The following is a 23,791-nucleotide window of genomic DNA, read 5'->3' as shown; positions in this document are numbered from 1 at the left end:
ATGATGCGAGTGCAAGGGATAAGGAATTTACTGCTAGCGCTGGCCGTGATCGGCTCGCTGGGCATCGATGGCGGCCGGGCGGCCTCTGTGGGCAGGGAGCGGCGCGTGCAGACGAGCGCGACGAGCATGGGACCCGCGCAGCGCAGTGGCGAGCCACTGTGGCACACCACATTCGACTCGAACGACGTGTACATCGAGACGCCGCTCGACGCGCCCCATCTGCGGCGTGCAGCACTTGCGCTGCTCCAGCAGCAGAAGAAGCAGCAGCAGCAGCAGCAGCAGGCCAAGCAGCTCGCTGCCAACGTCCATGCCGAGGAGCAGCGTGGCAAGCAGCTGGAGCAGCCCGAGGCGGACTATGCCGACCTAGCGGAGCTGGCACCGGCCCTGAGGCAGAACCTGTTGCTGGTGAATGTGCCCGCCGTGGCGGAGAGGGAGTCGCCCAGCCAGCCGGACGAGTCACGTCGCTTCCATTTCCTCAAAAGGCACAAATTCGATGAGAAGAACGGGACGCTGTTTTGGGTGAACAACACCAATATCAACAACGCGCCCACCGAGGCCCCCCCTGCAGGCGGCACGCGCTATGTGGTCCGCGAAATCGTGCGCACTCCTCAGGTGATGCCGATGCCGATGTCGATGTCGATGCCGGTGCAGTACTTCGAGACGCGTCAGGGCCAGCAGCCGGGCCTGGCTCTGCCCTACAATCTGATCGACTACGGCTCCGCCCAGATGTACGACAACGGCGTCAGCAGTGCGAACGTCTTCGCTGGCTACAATGGCCTCAGTCGTCTCAGTGCTCTCGGCGGTGCTGTGCCCCTGGTGCCCGTCAGCCTGGGCAACAATGCGGTCGGCTATGTGCCCCTCAACCTGCGCATGCTGCGCCAGCTGACAGCAGACGCGGACTCTGGCCCCCTGGCCGTTCGCGAGGGTGAGGACGATGCGTCGCTAGTCATGGATCCCCTCGACTCGGATCAGCCGAAGAGCACAGCCGACACAGCACTAACCAGCACCGACATACCCAAAATGGGCGACGCTCGCTTCCCGCTGCTGGGCCAGCGTCGAAGGCAGCGGCCGGCGCTCGCAGCTGCCACTGAGAGCAGGAATCCCCTGGCGGCCTTTGCCAAGAACATTCGCCGCATCCAGTACCTCTAGGCGTGCGTTCGACCCGACTCCCCATCCCCCACCCCCACGACTCCCATCCAAGCTAACTGGCCATGCACCGCATTCTCTTGACTAGAATTTAGCATTAGATTTAATTTTCAATTTTTTTTTTCTCTCCCCACTTGTTTAATGTAAATTATTTTATCAAGCAAAGAACAGAGTTTGAATTCTGTAAAAAAAAAAAAAAATTTATATATAAAAAAAAAAAAAAAAAATAAATAAAATGAATTTATTAATTTGACTAAAAACATTTTGAGGTACTTTATTTTTAATTTTTTTTTTTTTTTTTTTTTTTTTTTTTTTTTTTTTTTTAATTTAATTTTATTGTTAGCATAAAGTTAAGCAAAGAATTTGCAGCTTACAAGAACTAAATTATTTTAACAAGCAAAGAACAGAATTTGAAAACTCAAAAAAAATATATATATATATATATAAAAAAAAAAAAAATTAATTTAATTTGACTAAAAACATGTTGAGGTACTTTATTTTTTATTATTTATTTTTTATTTTTTTTTTTATATATATTTTATTTTATTTATTATTTATTTATTTTTTTTATTTAATTTAATTGATAGCATAAATTTAAACAAAAAATTTGCATTTTAAGGTCCTTTATTTTATATATATTTTTTTTCATATTGTATTTAAATTTTTTTTTTTTTTTTATAAATTTAAGCAAAAAATTTGCAGCTTGCAAGGACTAGAGCCGTTACAGACGTTAATCTTTCACTATTTCAACCATATATAGGTAATACTACATATTTATATATAATAGGTACACATAGCTATACATACATATATAGGTATATATCCTACATTTTCTTCTATGCTATGCCTAACCAATCGGACCGTATACCTACATATATATATTTGTGAAATTGACCACGCCTCTTTTGACCTGTTACATTCATTTTCAGCCAACGTCGATTTAGCATTTTCAATGGGCTCCTCAGCTTAACAAGGATTGGAATTATGCATCTGAATGGTAATGAATTTCGCTTACAACGAATTTTCACTATTCTCGAAAATGCGAGGAATAGCTTAAAAGATTATTTTCATTGGAAATTCCGCAATGCTTACGTAAATCCGTATTGAGTATACACTCAACGGCCGCCTCAGCCGTGCTCAGTGGAGGTTTGTTTATTGAAATTCAGATTCGATTGGCACTCAAGTTATTAGCAGTAGTTTGGGTAGACAAAAACCACAAATCTGTTAATAACAACAGCAAATGCTGTAGAAATGAAGTGGCCATTATTAGCCCAAGACGTTGCATATTTGCCTTTGAGGCTTAATTTACGCATGTTTTCCGTTTGTAAACGGAGTCCATTTAGCATTATTAGGCATACGCCCCGTTGCCCACGAATCGGACGGCAGAGGCTGAATGCCATAATGCATTTCGTTCATATTTTAAGTAGATCGATTTAATTTGCTTGCATAACAATTCAATTCAGGCCAACAATAGCAACAATGGGAAGAAGCAGAAGAAGAAGACCAAGATGAAGAAGAAGAAGAAGAAGGCAATGTGGGAAGAAGCAGTACTAATAAATTGAAATCGGGCTAATGGGCGCTCGGGCAGCTGGGGCTGGGCTGTGAATACTGAAATATGCTGGCAAATGAAAATGGATATTCAGATAAATGCAATCAGACGGACAAACGTACAGACAGACAGACAGACAATTAGACACTTAGCCTGGCTGTAATATGTCAACTATTTTCCAAAAGGCTGCGGCCAGCAGCCAAGAGAAAGATGGCCAACAGACGCACAGCTGCCAAGGAACTCTTAATTGATGGCAGCACTCATAAAATCACCCACTCTCTCTCTCTCTCTCTGTGTGTGTGTGTGTGTGGGTTTGCTTGTGGGTGTGTATTTGATAGCAACAATAATTGGCAAGTCGAACAAAACTAACAACAACAACAGCCAAGCTACAATAACAAATTAAATAAATATAAGAAGCTTTTAAGTTAATAGAAAATGTTATAATTGAATTTTATCACAACCAGCCGCAGCAGCAGCAGCAACAGCAGCCACAACAAAATTATAAATGATGGCAGATTCAAAGGCGAGTATATAAAATAAAATTAATATAGATAAAAATATTTATAATACACAAAGAAATATATATAAATATACATGCATAATATCATATATAAAATGTAGTGAATACATGTATGCATATTGAAAATGGAAAATAAGGGTATAGTAGCAGAAGGAGGAGTGGCCCCATAAAGTATAAAGTAAATGACGAAGTGAATCGATTGAGGCCTATGTCTGTCCGTATGTGTGAACGCATCGATCTCAGAAGATATACGAGCTGAAGACTTTAATTTTTATTTTTGAGTTCGCATATGCCACCCACATATAGAGCTTGTTTCAAAAAATTGATAGCTAATCCCGTTATTTTCATATCGATTAAAAACCTTAGCGAAAATCCGTAATAAAATTATATTTCCAACATTTTTAAAGCTAGTTTCTCTAAGTTTTATTTATAGACTCATGAGTATTTTAGAGAATTTCGAATTTTCTTATACTGCTTAAGTGTGCGTGCGTTTGTGTGTATGTGCCTGTTGTGTCTCCTGTGTAAGCAGAATGTTTAAAATATCAGTTGCTCGCAGGGTTCGGAGCCTCTCGTAGTTGAGCAGTCTCGATTAAAGCTTTCCTACTTGTTATATATAGTAGTTCTCTTATATTCTATTCACCTCTCCTCTCTACTGTTCCCTCTTCATTCAGATTGTAATTTATGAAATTTTCCATTGGCTTTCAATATTTTTCTTGTGTTTTGTTAATCAGCTTCGCCCCGGGTTAAGGACCCTATGAGATCCTGTTGATTATTGACTCAACACTTTGCGAAATTACAAGAAAACATTTTGACTTGGGCGCCAAAAGTTGAAGTCAAGCATAGCTACGCACAGCTGGCATACAAAGCAAGATACATTTCGTATCGTATATACACAGATACAGATTCAGAAACAGATACAGATACATTTGCAGCTGCTGGACAGCTCTCAGTGTGTGTGTGTGTGTGTGTGTGTGTGTGCCACAATGTACTTGACTGTCAGGACTCCACAGCTCTCGCCCTCTGTCTGTCTGTCTGTCGCTCTGTCAAGCTCTGTCTGAATGGAACACTTAGTGCTTGGCTCTGTGTCTGTCTCTCTCTCTCTCTTTGTGTGTATGTGCGTGTGTGTGTGTGTGAAACACTTTTCAAGATTAAACCGAAAAGATTTAAGTGAATTATGTTAAAGTTATTTGCCTCTGTGTCTCACGCACTGACACTATCTGCCGCACATCCTTTGGCCGCAAAAGTGGTCATGTAATATAAATATGTGCATAAAAAAATATGCCGCACACACACACACACACACACACGCACAAAAGATTGAGGCTGGCTGTGAAAACATAAATTCGTTTATTTATTTATACAACACGCTCGGGCTGCTGCTTTAGCCAGCCATAAGTATTGTATCTCTCAGATACATATACAAGCTGTATGTGCGTGTGTGCCTGTGTGTGTGTGTGTGTGTGCGCATAGTTGTTTGGGCTGCAACTTGATTTGCCAGTTTTTCGTTCGTACCGCCTTCCGAGATTTATGTGCGCATGTTTATTGTCGAGTTTATTAGATTTGATTTACTGTGCCTACAACTTTCACTTGTGCCTCGGCTACTTACTTTATCTCTCTCTCTCTCTCTCTATGAGTTCTTCACACACACATACACTTGCCGCTTGATTTACGTGCCCGCCAGTCATGGCTGCAACGCAACGGCTCAGCCCCAGCGCCTCTAATGATACCATGTCAAGGCAGCGTCGCGCACGCAAGCACGCAATTCGATTTCGGGTGAAACTTTTTAATTGCATCCCGCATCATGGACCCATCTATAAAAGCGTCGCTACCCAGCCAAGCCAGCGCACAGAACCTACTGCCAGAACCGCTAAACGATGCCAAGAGACGCTCCAGCTCGATCTGTGGGCAAATGGATGCCATGCAGCGTCTATCTGGCGATGCTGCTGTTCCAGCTGCTGCAAGGCGCTGAGACTCTGCGAGCCGGTGAGATCTGAGATTCATTTCCAGCACAATCAATTGCATCTAACTCTGCCCATTCAGGCTATCGTCTGCCCCAGACAGCGGGTCGCAGTGCCAGAGGCACGGATGTGGGCAGCGGACGAGATCTGTTCAAGAAGTTCATGCTCTTCCGCGGCCTCTTCCCGCAGGAGCCGGCCCGCGAGAATATCATTGTGATACCGCAGTCGATCGCGACCTTCACCACGCCCACCACAACCACCACCACAACGACGACCATCATCAATGGCAACGACACGCGGCGCTGGCGCCACCTGGACCAAAGTCTGCCCACCCAGCTGGACGATGGCGGCTCAGCGCAGCAGCACGTCACCAGGCGCCGCAAGCCCAGCAGCAACAAGCAGGGCAGGCACAAGAAGAAGCGACGCCACCGTCACATACACAAGCCGCGGCAGCAGCAGCAGCAGCGGCAGCGACTGCGGCAGCGGCACCGCCGGCATCGGCGATAGCTGCCAGAAACCGCTCGACTGGGCAGATGAGCAGTCGACGAACCGATCCGCCAAGCTGCTAAGCAATACAATCAAATCTGAAAAAAAAAAAAATAGTTTCTCATTATTGCTTTAATTTAGTTTTTTTTTTTTTTTTTTTTTTAATATATATACTTATATAAACTTTATTTATTTATTTTATTATTATTACTTTTTTTATTTATTTATTTATTTATTTATTTATTTTTTTTTTTTTGAGTGAAATATAAAAGTGAATATAATGAAAATATATTTAATAATCATTTTTTAATTTTGGTCATTTTTGAAGAAATATGCAAAATTGCATATATTTCGTTATTTTTTTTTTTTTTTGGTATTGTTTTTTAAAAGTTAATTTGACTTATTTATTTATTGATTTTTTGAGTGAAATATAACAGTGAATGCAATAAAAGAAATGTATTTCATAATAATTTAAATATTTTTTTCATTTTTAAAGAAATATGAAATTTTGTATATTTTGTATAATATATTTATATTTTATGTTTATTTACTTATTTTTATATTTTTTTCACTCTCTTTCTACTTATTTTTCATTTTTTTATTTCAAAAAAATTTTTATATAAAATTTATATACATTTTTCTTAAATTAATAAACATATATTTTTATTAATTGTGCAATATAATTAATTTGGAATATATATTATTAATTAATAAATTATTTATTACTATTTTATATATTAAAAGTTTTTTTCTTATTAAAATATACAAAATATCAAATTATTTCATCAAAAAAATATTACAAATATAAAAATTTCTTTTTAACATTAAAAAAACATTTTTTTTTTTGGTTCCACATTGTTTCAATAATTTCTTATATATGAAACATTTTTCTCGAATGAAATAAAATATAATAAAAATAGATTTTCATTATTCTAGTTTTTTTCTGACTAAAAGTTAATATCAAATATATGCAATTATTTTGTTTTTCTTGAAGTTGTAATTTAATATTACATTACAATATTTGTAAAACAATATATACTGTAGTAAATATTAATTTATATTTTGAGTTATTTCTTTCATATGAAATGGAATCGTGGAAGCCTTTTTATAGTTCTGTAATATATTTTTTCCAGACATTTAAAAAATGTTGAGTTGCTTTTTCTGTGAAATCCAATAGTGGAAAATATTTTTATTAAAAATCAGTTTTGTTAGATTTTTTCTATCTGATAAATATGAATAAATTTTAATTTACTTCCGAGCGAAGTTTAATTGCGAAACTCTATTTGAAAGCAAACAGAAAATATAAGGTACAACAATTTCATATTCAATTTCATCAAATTATAAACAATAAAAAGTGTAATGGCTTTGATATAGTACACTGCGCACGGTATATTTATTTACCTATTAATTAAATTGAGTTTAGTATCCATTTATGTGCATACAAAACTCAGATATAGTTGAGCCTTTAAGCTTATAGCATAAACTTGGCCAACTCTAGCTCAAATATTGATGCATTTAAAGACTGGCTCAGCCTAGTATATACCTGTAAGAGAAAATATTGATTTGAATTTGGTGTTCAATAAGATATACATATACATATATACATCTATAGATATTCGCATACATAATTCAATGGCTAACTTTCACGTCCGCTTAAATACGAGTTTAAAGTCTGATTAGCATCTGAGGTGCGACACTCTCCAGGCGCTCCTAAATCTTCTTTTAATTCGTGGGCCAAAGAAGAAAACGTAGCACGTTCAACAAAATGGCAGACGCTGAATCCTTTTTCCTGTGCAAGTGTGTGTGTGTGTTTGTGTGTGTGTGTTTGTGTGTGTGAAAACAATTGATAACCCATGCCAGAGTCTTTGGCGTAGCCTTTGCCTTTTGCGCTTGGTGCGGCTGGTGTCGCTGCTGGCCTCGTTGGCTTTGGCCAAATAGAGGAGTCAACGACTTGGCTTACAGTTTATATAAATAAAATGCAGACAAAAAAATATGCGAACATGATATCCTGGCCACGGCAAGTTCAAGGATGTCTGGCGCGCGTGAGCCCGTAACCGTAGCTGTCCCTCCGTCCCTCTCTCGGTCTGTCCCTCCATGGGACTCGAACGTGAAATGCGACGGTGACGCCGCAGAAAGGCGGCCAAGCTGGCTCAGGCACGCAAAAGGTTGCGTTTCGGCCAGCGAGATTCAATAGGGCCAACAAGAATTTGTGTAAATTGGCAAATTACGCATAAATGGCGAGACGCCAACAGCATTCGCCGGGGAATTCAACCCGCTCGTTGTTTAGCTCCACACTTGCTGTGTCTCCCTCCCTCTCTCTCTCCCTCCCACTCTCTCTTCGTTCTTTTGGGCTGTCATGACTGGAAATTAATGTTGTTTGGCCAGAACCGATCGACGTTCCGGCGCGACGGCCCAATAAAGCGTTGCCCATTGCCAGAAACGGGTTTGATGCCGCCGGGCGCAGCCCGTGACCCCCAGCAAAGGTCAGCCCGTCCGTCACCAGCTGGCGAGCAATCAACAGTTGACTTTTTATGCCCAGCAGCGGTTTGTGTTTTTCAGCTCGACTCGCACAGATCTGCCACAGCAGATTGCAAAAATAGAAATAATATTCCATATAAATATATACATATAAATATTGCTTAAATTGGCGAATTTCGTTTGGCGATTGGCGATCTAACAAGCGGAGCACAGCATGAAAAACAAACTCGGCTTGGGGCGGCGGCATTTCCGAGAACTTTCTTCAACCTGAGCCATGGGCAAATAGTTCTAAGCAGACGAGTTCCCCTGGGCATGGCAATAAATATTCAATCTACTTGATATGACTGATAAACAGAGAGTAGAGCTGAGACGGTGTCAGCGAAACATGTATACTGATATATTGATATATGGATATATCTAAGGAGATTCGCATCAGCATCTTTGAGTATCTTCTGGACTCTTCCATGCCTAAGCTGAAGCCAATGAAGCTAAGTACCCATTGAGCAAAAATTCGTAAGGAATATGAGAGTAAGAGCAAACGGTGCAAAAATTGGAGAAAGCAACCACAAGTTGCTGCTGGAGACTAGATTGCTTTATTCAATTGAGCACTACTCAGAGGCTACCCCCCTCTAGACCTACGGGACCGACTCTTAATGGTCTATTGACTTGCAAAAGGCAATGACCTGCGCTAGTTACACAAATTGTCTTGGCTACTTGCAATGCGTAACAAGGCTTTCTCGGTGCTCGGTCAACAAGGTCATAATCTACAAGGTCTTGCTAGCTACTCGTTCGATGTTATCCAAGTGTCATAGCTGCTGAGTTGGAGCTCCACAAATTGTGTCTGCTACACACAAATATACTGATGAAGTTTGCTGCGGATCTCTGATACATGAGACCCAGATATATAGAACGAGACCTCAATACTCCTCAAATTGGTTACAAAATCCGGAAGGTGGCCAAAGAGCAACTAGAGAGAGGTCAAATTCTCATCCAAAAGTAGCCTGGCCAAGTGAGCAGCTACAGCTGCTTAAAGCTCCCTTACTGCCTTCCCGTAGAGTAGAAGTTGTTGGTACCATTCTCTCTTGATCTAAAAAATAAATTATAATATATTATATGTATTAAATTATGAAAATAAAAGTGTAATAATGAACCAATAACTTTACCTCTTTTGACTACACTCTAACATCAATTCCATGCCCCAAGATATATATCCCAACAATAATGTTCTATATATATATATATATATATATTTTTTTTCATATATATATTATTCATTCACTTTCATTTAGTTTAAGTATCACACTTTTTTTACTTATCTGATCAAGTACCAGTCGTAGGCTAATAAGAGATTAGATTTGTTTAGGGAGGATAGCCAAATGGTTAAGTATCGATAGACTTATAGCTAGGTATCGATAGTCGAGCATCGTGCCATCGATACAAAAACGAGATCATCATTAGAGAAGAGGAAGAGTGCGAGCGGAATTTATAGTAAAAAGGGGAAAAATAAGAGAAAATATGAAGTAAAAATATAAAAATATGAAATTAAGAGTAGTTTGAAAGAAAGAAAACTAGGGCTCAATTAAAACCTCCTACACACCCAATCAAAACTCAAAACTCATACACAAGAGAACTTGCAAATATGTTCATAATGGGAGGAAGACTTTTTAGTTGACTAATCACTTTGGCAAAGCCTATTCATCTCAATCGTCTCAGAGATCTGACGGGTAGCTGGCGAGTGTCTGGTAAGCATACGGCGGTGTCTAATCCACCAATCACTGTATCGAATTTTGAGCAGATATGCCAAGTTTATTTGAAACTGCAAGTCTCTGGGAGAGAAAGAACAGGACAGTGATGCCAATTTGTCCATTTTTCGGAAAAGTTTGTCCTGTTTTTAAGGGCTTCATACGGAAAAAATATCAAACATCCTCTATTTGGTTAAAAGCCATGCCAGAATGAGTATAACAGCGATAAATTGAATTGTGTAGGTGCTTTGTATGTACTATCGACATCGTTTGCAATTATGTTCAATGCGAAAAGAGTGATAAAATGCCCAAGTAGACTTATAGGCAAAAATTTCGGGATTGCTGGCTATAGAGCCAGATTTCAAGTCGTGGATAGCCCGATATGAAGACGCCAACAATAAAGCGTACTGCAGAATCTGCAAATTGCAAATTTATACCAACAAAATTTTTTGTCCTGTTTTCTGTCTTTTTTTCTTTTTAAATTTTCAGCTTTTTTTCAGTATTTTACGGTCAGTTTTGCCTTTTTTCCAAAAAAAAAAAAAAAAATGGACATCACTGGAGCAGGAAGACACGCAAGCGAACATATGAATAGCAGAACACGGCTATAGCTGATCCCCGCCTCAGTCCACCTCATCAGGAATGCAAATGCATCAGCTCGTCTGCCACGCCTCCTTCACATTTACGTAAGCATAGCCAAATCCCACGTGACCATTGTCCACATCCAGAAATCCTTTCGATTGCCGCCGCTTTAAATTTTTGACAGCAGCTCTTGCACTTTGGCTTAAATGGATTTGCAGCTTCACCTTGACTTAGCTTGGCTGCTTGAGCAGGCTTAAATTCTTATTGCTCACATATAGGGGGAGCTAGGTAGTGAGAGGGGGAGGGGTACTCAGGCAGTTTACAAAATCAATATGTCAAGCCCTCGCTGCGCCGCTTCGTCGACTCCTGCTGCGGTAAGGCTGGCGCAGGAATATTGAAAAAGGCGACGCTGGCAACACGACGGCGGCGGAAACTTTTTTCATTTTTAGTTTGTCAAGTTGCACACAAAGACCTTGCCGAACGGCAAACGAACCTGTCGATTCCAAGTTTGGTTTTTTTTTTTTTTTTTCAATTTTTCAATTTTTTTTGGCTTGAGCTGCAAGTCTGCTTCGCCGTCTGCCGTCTGCCCGGCGACAATTCGGCGCTTAGGCGAACAAAGGCCGCAAGTTGGGGCCAACTTCAGTTTCAGTTTGGGGCAAATGTGTGTTGGTGGAGATGGGAGGGGGGGGGGGTGGCAGCTGCTTAGGCGCTCCGCAAACTGTTGTAAATTTAAGCAGCACGCCCAACAGGTCGCATACGTAATAAATCGCAAATGCCAGGCGAACGCATCGATGCAAGCAAGGGGCGTGGCAATGCATATAGCAAATGAATACATGCATATATACATACATTTATATACATATATTTATATTTATATGCTATATAGCGCAATCTATGTGGACTATTATAAATTATGCACGCGCCAGGCCCTGGGCTAAGAGCCGTTCTGTTGTCCTTGCCATACAAAGGCAATTGTATAATTGCATTCTAATATGATGACTGCGGCACTTTCGCAAGCAGCCGCAGCCGCAAGCCTCAAGTCGGCGGCCTGATGCGCTTTCCCGGGTAAACTGCAAGGGCAGTCAGAGAGAGAGAGAGCGAGCTGGCCAGGGTCTGGCACAGTCAATGAGCCCAGCTGGCTACACTGCTGTCGAAAAGTATGTGCACGCGGCAATTGTTTTGCATAAATTGCTGGCGTTTTAATTAAATGCCAACGAAGTGAGACAAATGCTGCAGCTGCAGCTGCAGCGACTCGACGACTTTCACTCCGTCCGTCCATCTGTCCGTCCGTCCGTCCGTCTGTTTGTCGCTGCGTCTGTCTGCTGGTTTTTGGTGCAAATGCCTTTGTGTCTAGCCTGTTTCAAGCAATTATTTACGTTGCCCATGAACTTTTGATTACGCATCGCTCCACTGCCATTTGCAGGTGCAGCAACAACAACAACAACAACGACAGCTATTGCTACAGTAACTGCCACAGTCATGTCTAAATTAATGCCTGCAATTAAAATGCTTAACACTCGTTGCCCATTCGACTCAGCTCTTGGCCAGCCCGCCCACCAGCTGTCGCTTGACCAGCTGCTGTTGGCTTTACAGTTGGCCAACTGCTGTCAACAGCTTGCGGCTAGATCTAAGTAGCTCTGGCTGCCTGCCTCTGCCTCTGCCCCCGCCTCTGCCTCTGCCACTCGACCACAAAATCATCTCCTTTGCTGGCAGCCTCATAAACCCCATTCAGACGTTGCCCAACACTGGCTCTAGTTGACATTGTCTCTGCCTCCGACTCAATGCTCTATGGCCCATTTGCTGGCTTTCGGCTTATTTGGTTTATTAATTGCATTTTTTCTCTCATCAACTCGAAGTACTTCTGCTGATGTATCCAAACATTCGAGCCCTGTTCGAGGTAGGTCTAAGATAAACACGAGAAATGCTGTACAACGCATGTCACACACATGCAAATTCAAATGCGGCAATTGCGATTCGTTTGTGATGAATTTAAGAAATGCGCACGCAGTCGAGCGTTAAGCTCCGTCCAAAATTGTCGCTACCTCTATTTCCGTCTCTCTCTCTCTCTATTTTTGTCTCTCTCACTTAACTCTTTTGTGCCACAATTGTCCACTGTATATTCGATTTACATTGACCAAAAAACAGAGCCCGTCCGTTCGCTCGCTCGCTTTTCCGGCGGGCACAAAAGCATTGCCTACTTTTAGGCAGCTGCAATTTAATTACCGTTGCAAAGTTACAGATACACAGATACACAGATGTCCATGCATCCAATTGCCAACAGCCGAACAACAGTCGTCAGCCTTCACTCAGCCTTTCACTGACATACGCCCCCCATACCCCACCCCTCTCACCACGCCCCCACACCTACCCGCTCACAGCCATTGCCTAGCCAAAATGCTGCGATAGTTTTTGAAATATAGCCATAGCGCCGCTGTTTGCCACCGCATGCAGATACCCTGGAATCTAAAGCAAGCTGTGGGCGTATAAGCACAAGGGAGAAAGATGGACATGAAGGTAAATAGATTATAGATATATGGGTATTACGGTATATGCAGGAAAAGTATTGCAGACATATGGATAAGAAGATAGATAGATATAGATGTAGTACAGATTTACATAGATATATAGATGTATAGATATATATACAATAGATATAAAGATACACAAGTATAAGGATCTCTTTAGTGATATATAGATATTCAGACAGATAGATATGAAGACATAGATTTATAAGTGTAAAGATGCAAAGATATAGATAATATAATAATATAGAGAGATATGTATAGATATATAAATATAGACAAAAATATAAGGATATATAAATACATGCATAGATATAGGTATATGCATATAGAAATCAAGCTATTAAGATATATAGATATAGAGATTTACAAACATATAGATACAGAGACGAATAGAAATATAGATATCCAGATGTATAGATACACAGATATATATATAGATATCTACATACGTATATGTATATACATTTAGATATATAGTTATTTAGATGTATAGATACACATATGTATATATGGATATCTACATACGTATATGTATATACATTTAGATATATAGCAGCTCTATGCTAACGTCTATAAATGATGTATTTGTATATTTTATGTTACAGATGTGCAAATAAATCCCGCGATGTTCGCTGTTGCATCCCAAGGTCCAACGGCGTGAGCTTCTGGTCCAGGCTGGGTTTCAATTGATTTTGGTCTCTCTTTTTACGAAGATCACTTTGGGGAGTTGACTTAAGCTCTCGATTGTGTCTCAGTAATATATATAGGCATATAGACATTGCCTTATAATCTATGTAATAAACAAAGTAAAACACAACGACAATTCTTATTGTGCCGCTGCTCTGCGCTTTTATTCTGTAGACTATCGACAACCGGTTATCGATGGATCTTAAGCAACCATCGTCACTATCGATTGCTCTAACTATTGTCGCTTTGTGACTCTTCAATAACTATCGCCTCTATTGATGGCCATCCACCTCTAAATTATTTGGCATGTTAGAGTATTTAAATATTGGAATATAAAGGTAAATAATAGACGTATATATTATAACTATGTTGTATCATCTATCTTATCTATATTATATTCTCTATTTCCAGACTCCTTATTAAAATACGTAGATTATTGCTTTCTATATGCCAGGTCAGGCATTGACATTGGCATTGGCTTTGCTGGAGATCCATGTATGTATTGGCATATGATATATGATATATACATACATATGTATACAATATATTGATATATTACTCTGTTCGTACAGCTCATCTCAGTGTCGACTCTCAGCAGTTGGCCATATTTATTTTTTCCGTTATTTGCGCTGCTGCTGTTGCTGTTGCTATTGTTGTTGTCGTCATGATTATTGTGCAAATAAAAGGAAAATCGCATAAAATTTTTTTTACCGTTGCCCCGACAACACGTTGAGTGCCATGGCTTTAACAAAGGCGCCCACACACAGAGAGAGATAGGAAGAGAGAGAAAGAGAGAGAGAGAGAGAGAGAGAGAGTGCGAATCAAATGCTGCTCACTGCGTACGCCTCGCTTAACTAATTAGGGTGTGTGGAGGAAATGACGGTCGACTCTGCTGCTGCTGCTGCTGCTGCTGCATCCACAGCTACAACTGCAACTGCAACTGCAACTGATGTTGGCGGCCGCCAGCAGAGGCTGGTGCTAATTCAGTGCGGCTTGCCGGCTGGATGGGTGGCCCATTCACTCGTACGCTGCCAGCACAGATTTACCGTTTGGCATTGTGTCTGAATTATGTATAATTACATTTCAACATTATTCACGGTTTAAGGCCGCATGAGCAGCTGTGCGAATGCTGCGGGCAAATGGGATTGCGCCAAGCTCTCGTATCTCTCACCAGATTCTGCTCAGCTAACAGCTAGGCGATATACCAGCTTAACCGCATCTCCAACACACACACACACACACACTCATACACACATGCTTTCAGAATAGTTTTTGCCATTTGCATGTTCGATTAATGATTTCTTTGCATTGGCGCAATAATTATTATTTTGATCTGCCCGAGGCGGCGACAATTGGACAGCCACTCATAAAAGTAAATATTCAAAAGAGTGTACATATATGCATATAAGTGTGCATGTGTATGTGGGTGTGCGTGTGTTTACAGTTTCAATCTTGTTATGTGCGCTCGCTCTAAAGTAAATATCAATTACAACGCCGTCTCGCTCCCACGCACAGCTCTCTGTCTCTGTCTCGCTCGCATTCGTTTTAATATCAATACTCAGTCACGTATGTTCAATGAGTATATTGGTTTCATGCAATGTCCATCTAGTTGTCCGTCCGTTCGTCTATGCGTATGAAGGCAAACCATTTCAGCGCTTTTGAAGCTAAGGACTTGAAATTTTAAAGATATTCCAGTGTAAAAATATATTTTCTGGCATTTTAGAATCCACGCTAGCTAAAGTCGGCAGATGTATGCAAGCTCATCGAGAGTAATAGTAAAAAAGTTACTAAATTACAGAGTTAAGAGAAAGAGAAATCATTAGCTCTTTCTCTTATCTATCTCTCTTTCTCTCCCTCTCTCTCTAGACATTGAACTTGATATAACATATACATATATAGATCAATTGGTCGTAGGATAAGTCAGAAAATCGAATCAGCCAGCATTTGTGCCGTGGATGAGTATTCAGCAGTCGGTAACACCCGACAGCAGCGCGCCTGCTTGTTTTCTTTTATGATTTTTGTCTTTGCGTTGTTTTGTTACTGTTTATTTAATTTATTTGTATTTTTATTTGGGCGTGTTTACAGCCCACTCGCAGGACACTGGGCGATTTATGACCGGCCCGGCAAGGAGCACGGCGGGCATATCAACTCCGCCAATGCGCTTGGCTGCGCACAGCACTTAATGCAAAGCGGAATTAACCGTAATGCTGATCATCAGGAATAAATTACAGTTTCAATAAAATGCAACAACATAAATACACAAAAAATGATGAAACAAACTCAATCGAAAAGAAATAAATATAAAAAATATTTTAGTAATAAGCAATTTATAATTATTAATTAAAAATTTAAATATTAATTACTTTGCACAATGTAAAAACTCAACGAAATTATGTCACTTTTTTATACAGCGATTACAAAATGTTAATGCTATGTAAAATGTTGATGCTCTGTAGAAGAACTTCCAGAAGAAATGCCACTTGGAAAAGAAAACTTGGATTACTTTATAAGTATTGAAATACAAATTAATTTAAGTGTATTAATAGTTGTTCACCTTATACAATTCAATTATATTTTCAATGTAAAAAGAAGCACGAACGGGTATTACCGACTGCGGAGCACTTATTCGCTGCGAGATCTGTTTATGCATATAGAGTATATATAAAATATAGATAAGATCATATACTTTATGGGGTCTGCCACGCCTTCTGCTGCCTGTTACAAACCATAATAACGGCTGTTGCAGTCGGGTGTTGCCAGCTGCAGAACACCTATTCACAGTCCAAGCACTTCCAGATCCATACTCCGGCTTGCCAATTGATATGTAAATAAAAAGAGTATATATAAGTATGTATGGTAAGAGTATGTATACCTTATGGCGCATGCCACGCCTCCTGCTGCGTATTTCCCCATTTCAGTGGGCTCATGGCACAAATATACCTAAGAATAATATTACAATTTAATAAATAAAAGCAAATTAAAATTTATAAAAAAAATAAATAGAATCTTATAAATGAATAAATGAAAAAAATAAGAACAAAAAAAAAAAAAACTCTCAGTGTAGTGTAATCAAGTTCATAGTTCAATTGGCGCTGTGTAGTAGCGTATGAGAAATGTTTCATTTGTTGTTTCAATTTGCAATATTTTTTTTATGGTATGCTGTTGCCATTGCTGATGTTGTTGTTGTTGTTGTTGTGGTGGCTTCGTTATTTGTTGAATTAATTAAAATTCAATAATAAAATTGTTAAATGCAAAGCTGAATTAATGCAGAGCGCGCGCGCCTCGCTGAGAAATGTTTAATAGCATAAATAAATAAAGAGGAGCACAACTGCTGCACAATTTCAGCTTGTTTATATGTAAATATAATTAATAAACACACACACACACATATGCACACACACACATATGCACACACACACACACAAATGATGCAAAAAATTTATGAAATTGGTTATTTTATTTAAGTCTTCTGGTTCAGGTTGATTAAGCCTCAATTGAGAGTATCAATTTCGATATTTCATGTGCAATATAAATTCTAGAAAAATAAAAATTAAAAAAAAATTAAAAAATTAAAAAAACCTAAAAAAAAAAATAAAATAAAAATAATAAAAAAATAAAAAAAAAAAATAAAAAAAAAAAGTTAAAAAATTTTGAAAAATCTCTACAAAAAATGATGAAATATCTGATATGATAAATCTGAAAAATTGTGGGCGTGTTAAAAGATTGCACATGGCCAAATTAAGGATGATGTACGCCGCACAGCTCGTATTGAATGAGCTGAGCGAACATCTCAGCGACCTGAACGAACTCGTCCAGCTGCTGCTGATAGACAGTCCAGTTGTTGACGCGGTCCTGATCGTAATCGGGATCCTCCGGGTCCATGACCGGGGGCACTGGAAACTGTGCCATGGCGGCGGCCATCAGCTGCAGAGTGGCCTGGAGGGCGTGCCAGAGGCGGACGAGCTCCTCGAAGTGCATCTCGGTCATTAGCATTAGGCGATGCATAGTGGGGTAGTCGTTGCAGATGGCTCCCATGTCTATCATGGGAAATGCTAACGGCGTGCACTGTTCCTGCGGCACACCATTAGAAGTCAGCATGAGGCGAGGCATCGCCTGGGCCATTGTCTCAAAGAAGGTCTCGTTGAGGAAATTCGCAGGAGCAGTGAAGCCATTGCGCTCGCCAATGATATTGATCAGATGCGGCACAACACCATAGATGCTCAGAGCCGTCAAATAAGGATTAGAACCTGCAGCAGCGGCCTGCTGCTCCTGCCCCTGAACCTGGCCCTGCAGCTGCACCTGCCCCTGCAGCTGCTGCTCAGCGGCTGGCTGGGCCACGCTGGGCTCTACGTCGTTCATCTCCACTTCGCCAGAGTCAGTGGTGAGGAAGCTCGAGTCGGTCAAGCTTGTCTCCATGTCCTCGCTCTCGGGCTCCAAGGCGATGGCAATGCTGCAGCGGCGAGGCCCCTTGATTATTGTGCATTCAGATTTTCGTAAAATTCGCACGCTTACCTTTGATCGACGTTGCCAGACTGCTGGACAACGCCCTCAGTGATAACTACCGGAGGCTGCTCCTGCTGCTGCTGCTGCTGCTCAGCGCATTCATCGTTGCTAATTGGCAAATGAATTGCATTTAGATGCAATCAGGCTCACTCAGAGGCGACTGCCGGCACTCACCCGAAGATATTTCCTTGATCAGCCATGGTTTTTCGATTCTAATTGCGAATAACGAATGCTAATGAAGTTGGTTAGTCGATGGTTATAATATTTTTGGTTTTGCAAGAGCAAATCCGAAGGAAATTAGAAAGCAACTGTAAAGCACGTGCGCCAAAGTCGAAGACAAACTCCAAAGTGAAGTCGAATCTAGCTCCGTGCTTATGCTCGCCTGCGTTTGACAGCACTGGTAATTAAAGTACGGTGTACCTATCGATAATGCATGGGCAGTGTTGAGCAATTTTACAATGTATCGTATTGGAAACTACTTGAATTCATAGAAATTTCATAAATTCTGAGAACATAGGCCATAGGCTAGGCTTATATCGAGCCATAGGGAGCTAGAGCGGAAGAGAGCGTGCAAGAGAGAGAGCGATATAAGGACTAATTTAGTGGAGCCTGTGGCGCCATCAATGGACGAATGGCCTAGACAACCCTCAGTGTTGTGAATCACGTTATGAATGGTGTAGTATTGTTATTAACACTATGCTTGAAAAATTAACCAACACTTTGACTCCGAAATGACTTGCATATACTCAAATGCCACGTAAGCACCTTCTTCTTCTTCTCCTTCTCCGTCTTCTTCTTCCACTTCCTTTTTTTGGGAACTCATGGATGCCTCTAAAAGCTTAATGCTCATTGTAAAATTCTGATTGAATCATCGACTTGTAACATATATTAAGATATTTTATTGGGTTAATCAATATTGTCTTATTATACCCTGAACCCATTGAAAATGGGAAATCAGGGTATAATGGTTTTGTGAAAAAGTATGTAACGGGCAGAAGGAGGCGTGGCAGACCCCACAAAGTATATATATTCTTGATCAGCGCGACAAGCTGAGTCGATATAGCCCTGTCCGTCTGTCCGTCCGTCCGTCCGTCCGTCCGTCCGTCCGTCCGTCCGTCCGTCCGTCCGTATGAGTGCGTCGATCTCAGAAGTTACAAAAGCTAGAGAGCTGAAATTTGGCATGCATACTCGTGTATACCATACGCAGTACGAGTTTGCTTTATTTTTTCGATAAATCGTCCGATAACTTTTTTATCGAGAATAATCGAAAAATTGATTTTGTTTTTTTAACCTAATTTAAACACTTTTAGACCTGGAGTCTTCAAATTTGCGTTGTATATAAAGTTAATCGATACAAAGATTTTGTAATTTACAGATTTTGGATACCACGCCCCCTTTTCCCCCAATTTGTAAAAAACGCATTTCAAGTACTAGAGACTTGTGCTTTGGAATTTACACACATATTCACCATATGATTACACTCTAAAAGTTTCATTAAGATCGTATGTCTACAAAAGAAATTATTCAACAAATAAATTCTCATAATATTGCCCACACTGCAGCGCTGCCCAAGCGCAGTCGCTGCTTACTGCGCAGTTAGCAGAGCGCAGGCTTATGCATGCGTGTGGATGCATGTGTATGTATGTGTGCATAAAATAAGTCCAGAATGATTAGAATATCAGCTTGGAGGGTTCAGGGTATCTCCTAGTCGAGCAGTCTCGACTGGAGCCTTCTTACTTGTTTATTGATAGATTCATGGCATATTCAGAGTTAGATAAGATCAATATAAAGAAAAAACGGACAAGAAAGTTGATGTTGCCTAATCATTTTAAGCAGACAAACTTGGTGGGCTGTACCACACCGCCTCTCTAGCTTTTAAGGCTTACGGCATAGGACAGAAAAATAGATAGGTGAAGTTTAAGGAGTGTCCGGAGGAGGGACAGACAGATGGGCATGACTAGATCGTCTCAGCTGCTCAGCCCGATCAAGAATACAAGTGCATCTGTATGTACTCTCTGTGGTCTGCCACGCCTCCTTCCGCCTGTTATATTCACTCGCAAATCAAGAGTGCTCTACAATTCCCGCCAGCTCTGTGTCTTCTCCTCGATCTGTCTCTCTAAGCCAACTAATGAAATTGGTAAGCAGAGCTTATAGCTGTAGTTTTTTTTAGCACCGTTACTGTTGGGCGCTCTACTGCCCGCAGTCCAGGCCTGTAAGTCTCGTCTCGTCTTTTTTTTTTGCTGTCACTTTGGCGGATATCATACATGATATAATGTAAATTGGTGCGGCGCACAACATTTCCCATGTGGAAAATTGAAATGTGTGTTGTCTTAACCAACACTGGCTGCTACCAACACCGCCCGCGCACACCATGCAGATTATTGACTAGTGCGGGTAAACAAAATGCTAATGATATCAAGTGTGGGCGCCACTGGAAAATGGAAAATTGGAAAATCGTATTGTGGAAAATAAGCGCTTTAAAGAGCTTATTTCAATAGAATTTCACAAGCGAATTGTTCAAATTGCAATTAAAAATGCAATATGCATAAATGTTTAATGATAGCCCAGCAACAACAACACGAACATCTGCAACAACAATAACAAACAATAAATACGAAATTTAATTAAATTTTAAAATGCGTTTGTGCCACTTCTTGGCCATTGGCTCGCCTCGTAGAGGCCCTAGTCCAGGCTCTAGTCAAAATTGACATAATGACCAAATAATTTTCCAGTTCGCTGCATCTTAATGGCCCTGCGATGCGAGGGGCTATGCAGGGTGGGGGGAGGGAGGACGTGTCCAGTGACAGCCGGAGAAATTTCAATTTCGCATTCGTTTGACAGGCGACGCCAGTGCGGCACATTAAATGCGAATGTTCATTATCAATTTGCAAATTTATTATGAATGTGGACATTAATTTGACGCTCAAATCTATGCAACATGCCCGGGGACACGCGTCACGTGACCGGCCAGCGGCGCCAGGCAGCGACTGTTTGGGCCAATTAATCAAGCGAATGCTGCAACGAGCGAACCGGCGAGCGACAAGTCACAAAGGTAATTTGGCACTTAAAAAGGGTAAACGAGCCTCGAGCCTCGAGCCGAGCCACAGCCCAAGCCAACCCAGGCCAAACCAGGCCAACGCGTACCTTCTTCAAGGCACTTTAAGGGCCGCCAAATGTGACGAGTCTTTGTCCACGTTTGTCCCATCGGACCGAGTCCATTTATCATCTGATTGACTAGATAATTGACTACGGCCAGGCACCAAACTTGTCCCACATCGCCCTAATAGCACCATCATCATTCATGGCCGCCGTGTGACGGTGCTTGTAAAGCCAGCCCAAAGGCAAGTCATGAATATTATTTACAAAAGATTGAAAGAACCCAATGCAACAATCTCAGCTCAGAAATCTAGGTCTATAATCTATGTTGATGTCTTATAAAATTATTGAAATTAATTAACAGCTCAAAGATCTATTTATTCAATGATTTTTAGATATCATTTCCAGTACAGGTCCTCAACTCTAAATGGAAATCCTGCAGAGCAGCCGCTTTCTGTGGGAATGCAACGATCTGAGAATCAAAGTCTTATATCGATTTGTAATATTAATTTTTAGATCTCAAATTGATTTATAATATATAATTCATCGATAATTCCCAGTGCAGGTCTTCAACTTTATAGGGGAATCCTTCCTGTGGCAGTGCAACAATCTGAGAATAGAAATCTTGGTCTTAAATCAATTTGTAATATTCTTTTTTAGATCTCAAACCCATTTATATAATTAATCGATATAATCGATATAATATAGTTAATCGATAATTTCCAGTACAGATCTTCAACTTCATAGGGGAATCCTGCTCAGCAGCCGCTTCCTGTGAATAGAAATCAAAATCTGAAATGAATTTTTAATATTAATTTTTAGCTCTCAAATCCATTTATAATATATTCATCAATAATTTCCAGTGCAGGTCCTCAACTTCGTAGGGGAATCCTGCTCAGCAGCCACTTCCTGTGGCAATGCAACAATCTGGGAATAAAAATCAAAGTCTTAAATTCAATTGTTTTAGCTCTCAGATCTATTTATTGTATTATAATTTCCAGCTCAAGTCCTCAACTGCATAGGAGAATCCTATTGAGCAGCCGCCTCCTGCCGCTGTTGGGGCAACAGTCGCAGCTGCAGGAGTAGTACATTTTGTATTGGGAGTGTGGTGCTTTGTTTGCGCATCCATAAATTGGCTGGCATTCACATGGCAGGAACACAGGGACGCAGAGACGCAGGGACGGACGGAGGTCAGAAGTCGAAAATATGGCAGGACACGAGCATTAGACAAAGCACGGACACTAGTATATAAAAATATTATTGATTGGCATGCTGCAGGCGGGCTGGAGGGGGCGCGCTAGGCAAATGGAGACGCCTATTAGTAAGCGGCGGGTGTGTGTGTGTGTGTGTGTGTGTGTGGCGCTGGACAAACGCATGCTATAAAGCCATAAACGCCAAGCCATAAATTATGCTAGCCACACGCAGGGCCAACGCAGAGGTACAACACACACACACACACACACACTCAGGCAGGAAGACAGCAGGAGGCGGGAGATTGGGGGCAACAGGACGCGGGGCCTAGCTTGTGTGACATGTGTGAAAATGCACTTTGCTGTCACTTGACTCTTTGGCCATTTGGTCCGCTGACAGTCGCTGACGGGCACTGCCTGGGCGTGCCACCAACTGTGGAATCCAAATCCATCCTCCACTCCACCTCGGGCTGCCCTTTGCAATGAAATTTATTTATTTTCGCGCTTGTCCTCCTCGCACAGGACTGGTCGGGGCTGGACTGAGCTGGGCTTAAATTATGTAGATGGCAGCGCGAGTGCATGGCGATGAGCCCGACAAAAGATTACTGAATTGCCAGCCAGCCAGACAGACGGACAGCCACACAGACAGACAGACAGACTGAGAGCCAGAGTCAGTTGGCAGCTGGAAAAATGGAAATCGGAAAAATGTTATGCTTTACGTTTAATCTAAAGTGCAAACACATAAATACAAGTCTGTTTGCAGCAAGAGCTCTTCCCACATGCGGCAGGCGCTTAACGAACTCATTTCGAATGCTTTATGGCCTCCACGCTGCACTGCATTAGCAGCGCTAGGCGTGTTTCTATGTCCACTATCTACCCCATATAGATATACGTGCTTGATCAGTGGCAACTGTTCATATAGCCACAGCTGCGGTCACCAAAACAGCAGCGACTGAGCACCAAGTGTTGGGTAACAACATCTATTGATAAACTTGGCATAAACATCTAAATGAACACGTTATACATTGATATTCGTTTCAAATTGAGTTTATGCCCAAGTCTATTTTGTAACTCTTTCTCTCTACTATTTTTATGACCGCAGCTGTATGCATTAGGAATATCTATAAAGTAGTTTCATAGCAAATCTTCAGCTCTTTGCATTCATCTCTCTGCTGAGTCTAGTTTTCGAGTTTTAGCTAAGGGAGCATAAGATATGCTCTGAAACTCATATTGCATCTAACTTGTAGAAAATTATTGTAGGAAGTTATAGATAACATCAGTTTGATTTATAGACCTGCAGAGGCTAGATTCATTTGTTGGATGTGACAGAAG

General features: G+C 41.0%; 3 protein-coding genes and 1 long non-coding RNA gene across 4 annotated transcripts; 3 read left to right on the top strand and 1 right to left on the bottom strand.

The window, feature by feature from the left end:
• Positions 1-1,210, top strand: LOC122756839. The gene has a single exon (XM_044007469.1). It carries the CDS (start codon positions 1-3, stop codon positions 1,147-1,149), a length of 1,149 nt encoding a protein of 382 aa, XP_043863404.1. The 3' UTR covers positions 1,150-1,210.
• A 3,879-nt stretch (positions 1,211-5,089) lies between these two features.
• On the top strand, positions 5,090-5,680 carry LOC6586046. The gene is made up of 2 exons (XM_002011633.3): positions 5,090-5,198; positions 5,256-5,680. The coding sequence occupies exons 1-2, from the start codon at positions 5,090-5,092 to the stop codon at positions 5,678-5,680; spliced, it is 534 nt and encodes a 177-aa protein (XP_002011669.3).
• Positions 5,681-13,832: 8,152 nt separating this feature from the next.
• Positions 13,833-15,951, top strand: LOC122757879. Its single transcript, XR_006358060.1, has 3 exons — positions 13,833-14,008; positions 14,082-14,165; positions 15,756-15,951. It is a non-coding gene; the product is annotated as an uncharacterized LOC122757879 (long non-coding RNA).
• A 1,368-nt stretch (positions 15,952-17,319) lies between these two features.
• LOC6586045 lies at positions 17,320-18,615 on the bottom strand. Its single transcript, XM_002011632.4, has 3 exons — positions 18,348-18,615; positions 18,183-18,281; positions 17,320-18,120 (listed from the first exon to the last, which is right to left on the bottom strand). The coding sequence occupies exons 1-3, from the start codon at positions 18,371-18,373 to the stop codon at positions 17,409-17,411; spliced, it is 837 nt and encodes a 278-aa protein (XP_002011668.1). The 5' UTR covers positions 18,374-18,615; the 3' UTR covers positions 17,320-17,408.
• Between the last annotated feature and the right edge of the window lie 5,176 nt (positions 18,616-23,791).

This window comes from Drosophila mojavensis, unplaced genomic scaffold (genome assembly GCF_018153725.1).
Source record: "Drosophila mojavensis isolate 15081-1352.22 unplaced genomic scaffold, ASM1815372v1 contig_136, whole genome shotgun sequence".
Taxonomy (NCBI): domain Eukaryota; kingdom Metazoa; phylum Arthropoda; class Insecta; order Diptera; family Drosophilidae; genus Drosophila; species Drosophila mojavensis.
Note: the sequence above shows the minus strand (reverse complement) of the source record. Positions and strands in the feature narration are given on the sequence as shown.

Bases quoted from the DNA above. Each gene is read 5' to 3' on its own strand.
- LOC122756839 (XM_044007469.1), top strand. From the start codon at position 1: ATGATGCGAGTGCAAGGGATAAGGAATTTACTGCTAGCGCTGGCCGTG.
- LOC6586046 (XM_002011633.3), top strand. From the start codon at position 5,090: ATGCCAAGAGACGCTCCAGCTCGATCTGTGGGCAAATGGATGCCATGC. The intron at 5,199-5,255 runs GTGAGATCTGAG...CTGCCCATTCAG, and splicing joins CGCTGAGACTCTGCGAGCCG to GCTATCGTCTGCCCCAGACA.
- LOC6586045 (XM_002011632.4), bottom strand. From the start codon at position 18,373: ATGGCTGATCAAGGAAATATCTTCGG. The intron at 18,282-18,347 runs GTGAGTGCCGGC...TTTGCCAATTAG, and splicing joins GATCAAGGAAATATCTTCGG to CAACGATGAATGCGCTGAGC. The intron at 18,121-18,182 runs GTAAGCGTGCGA...TCGCCGCTGCAG, and splicing joins TCTGGCAACGTCGATCAAAG to CATTGCCATCGCCTTGGAGC.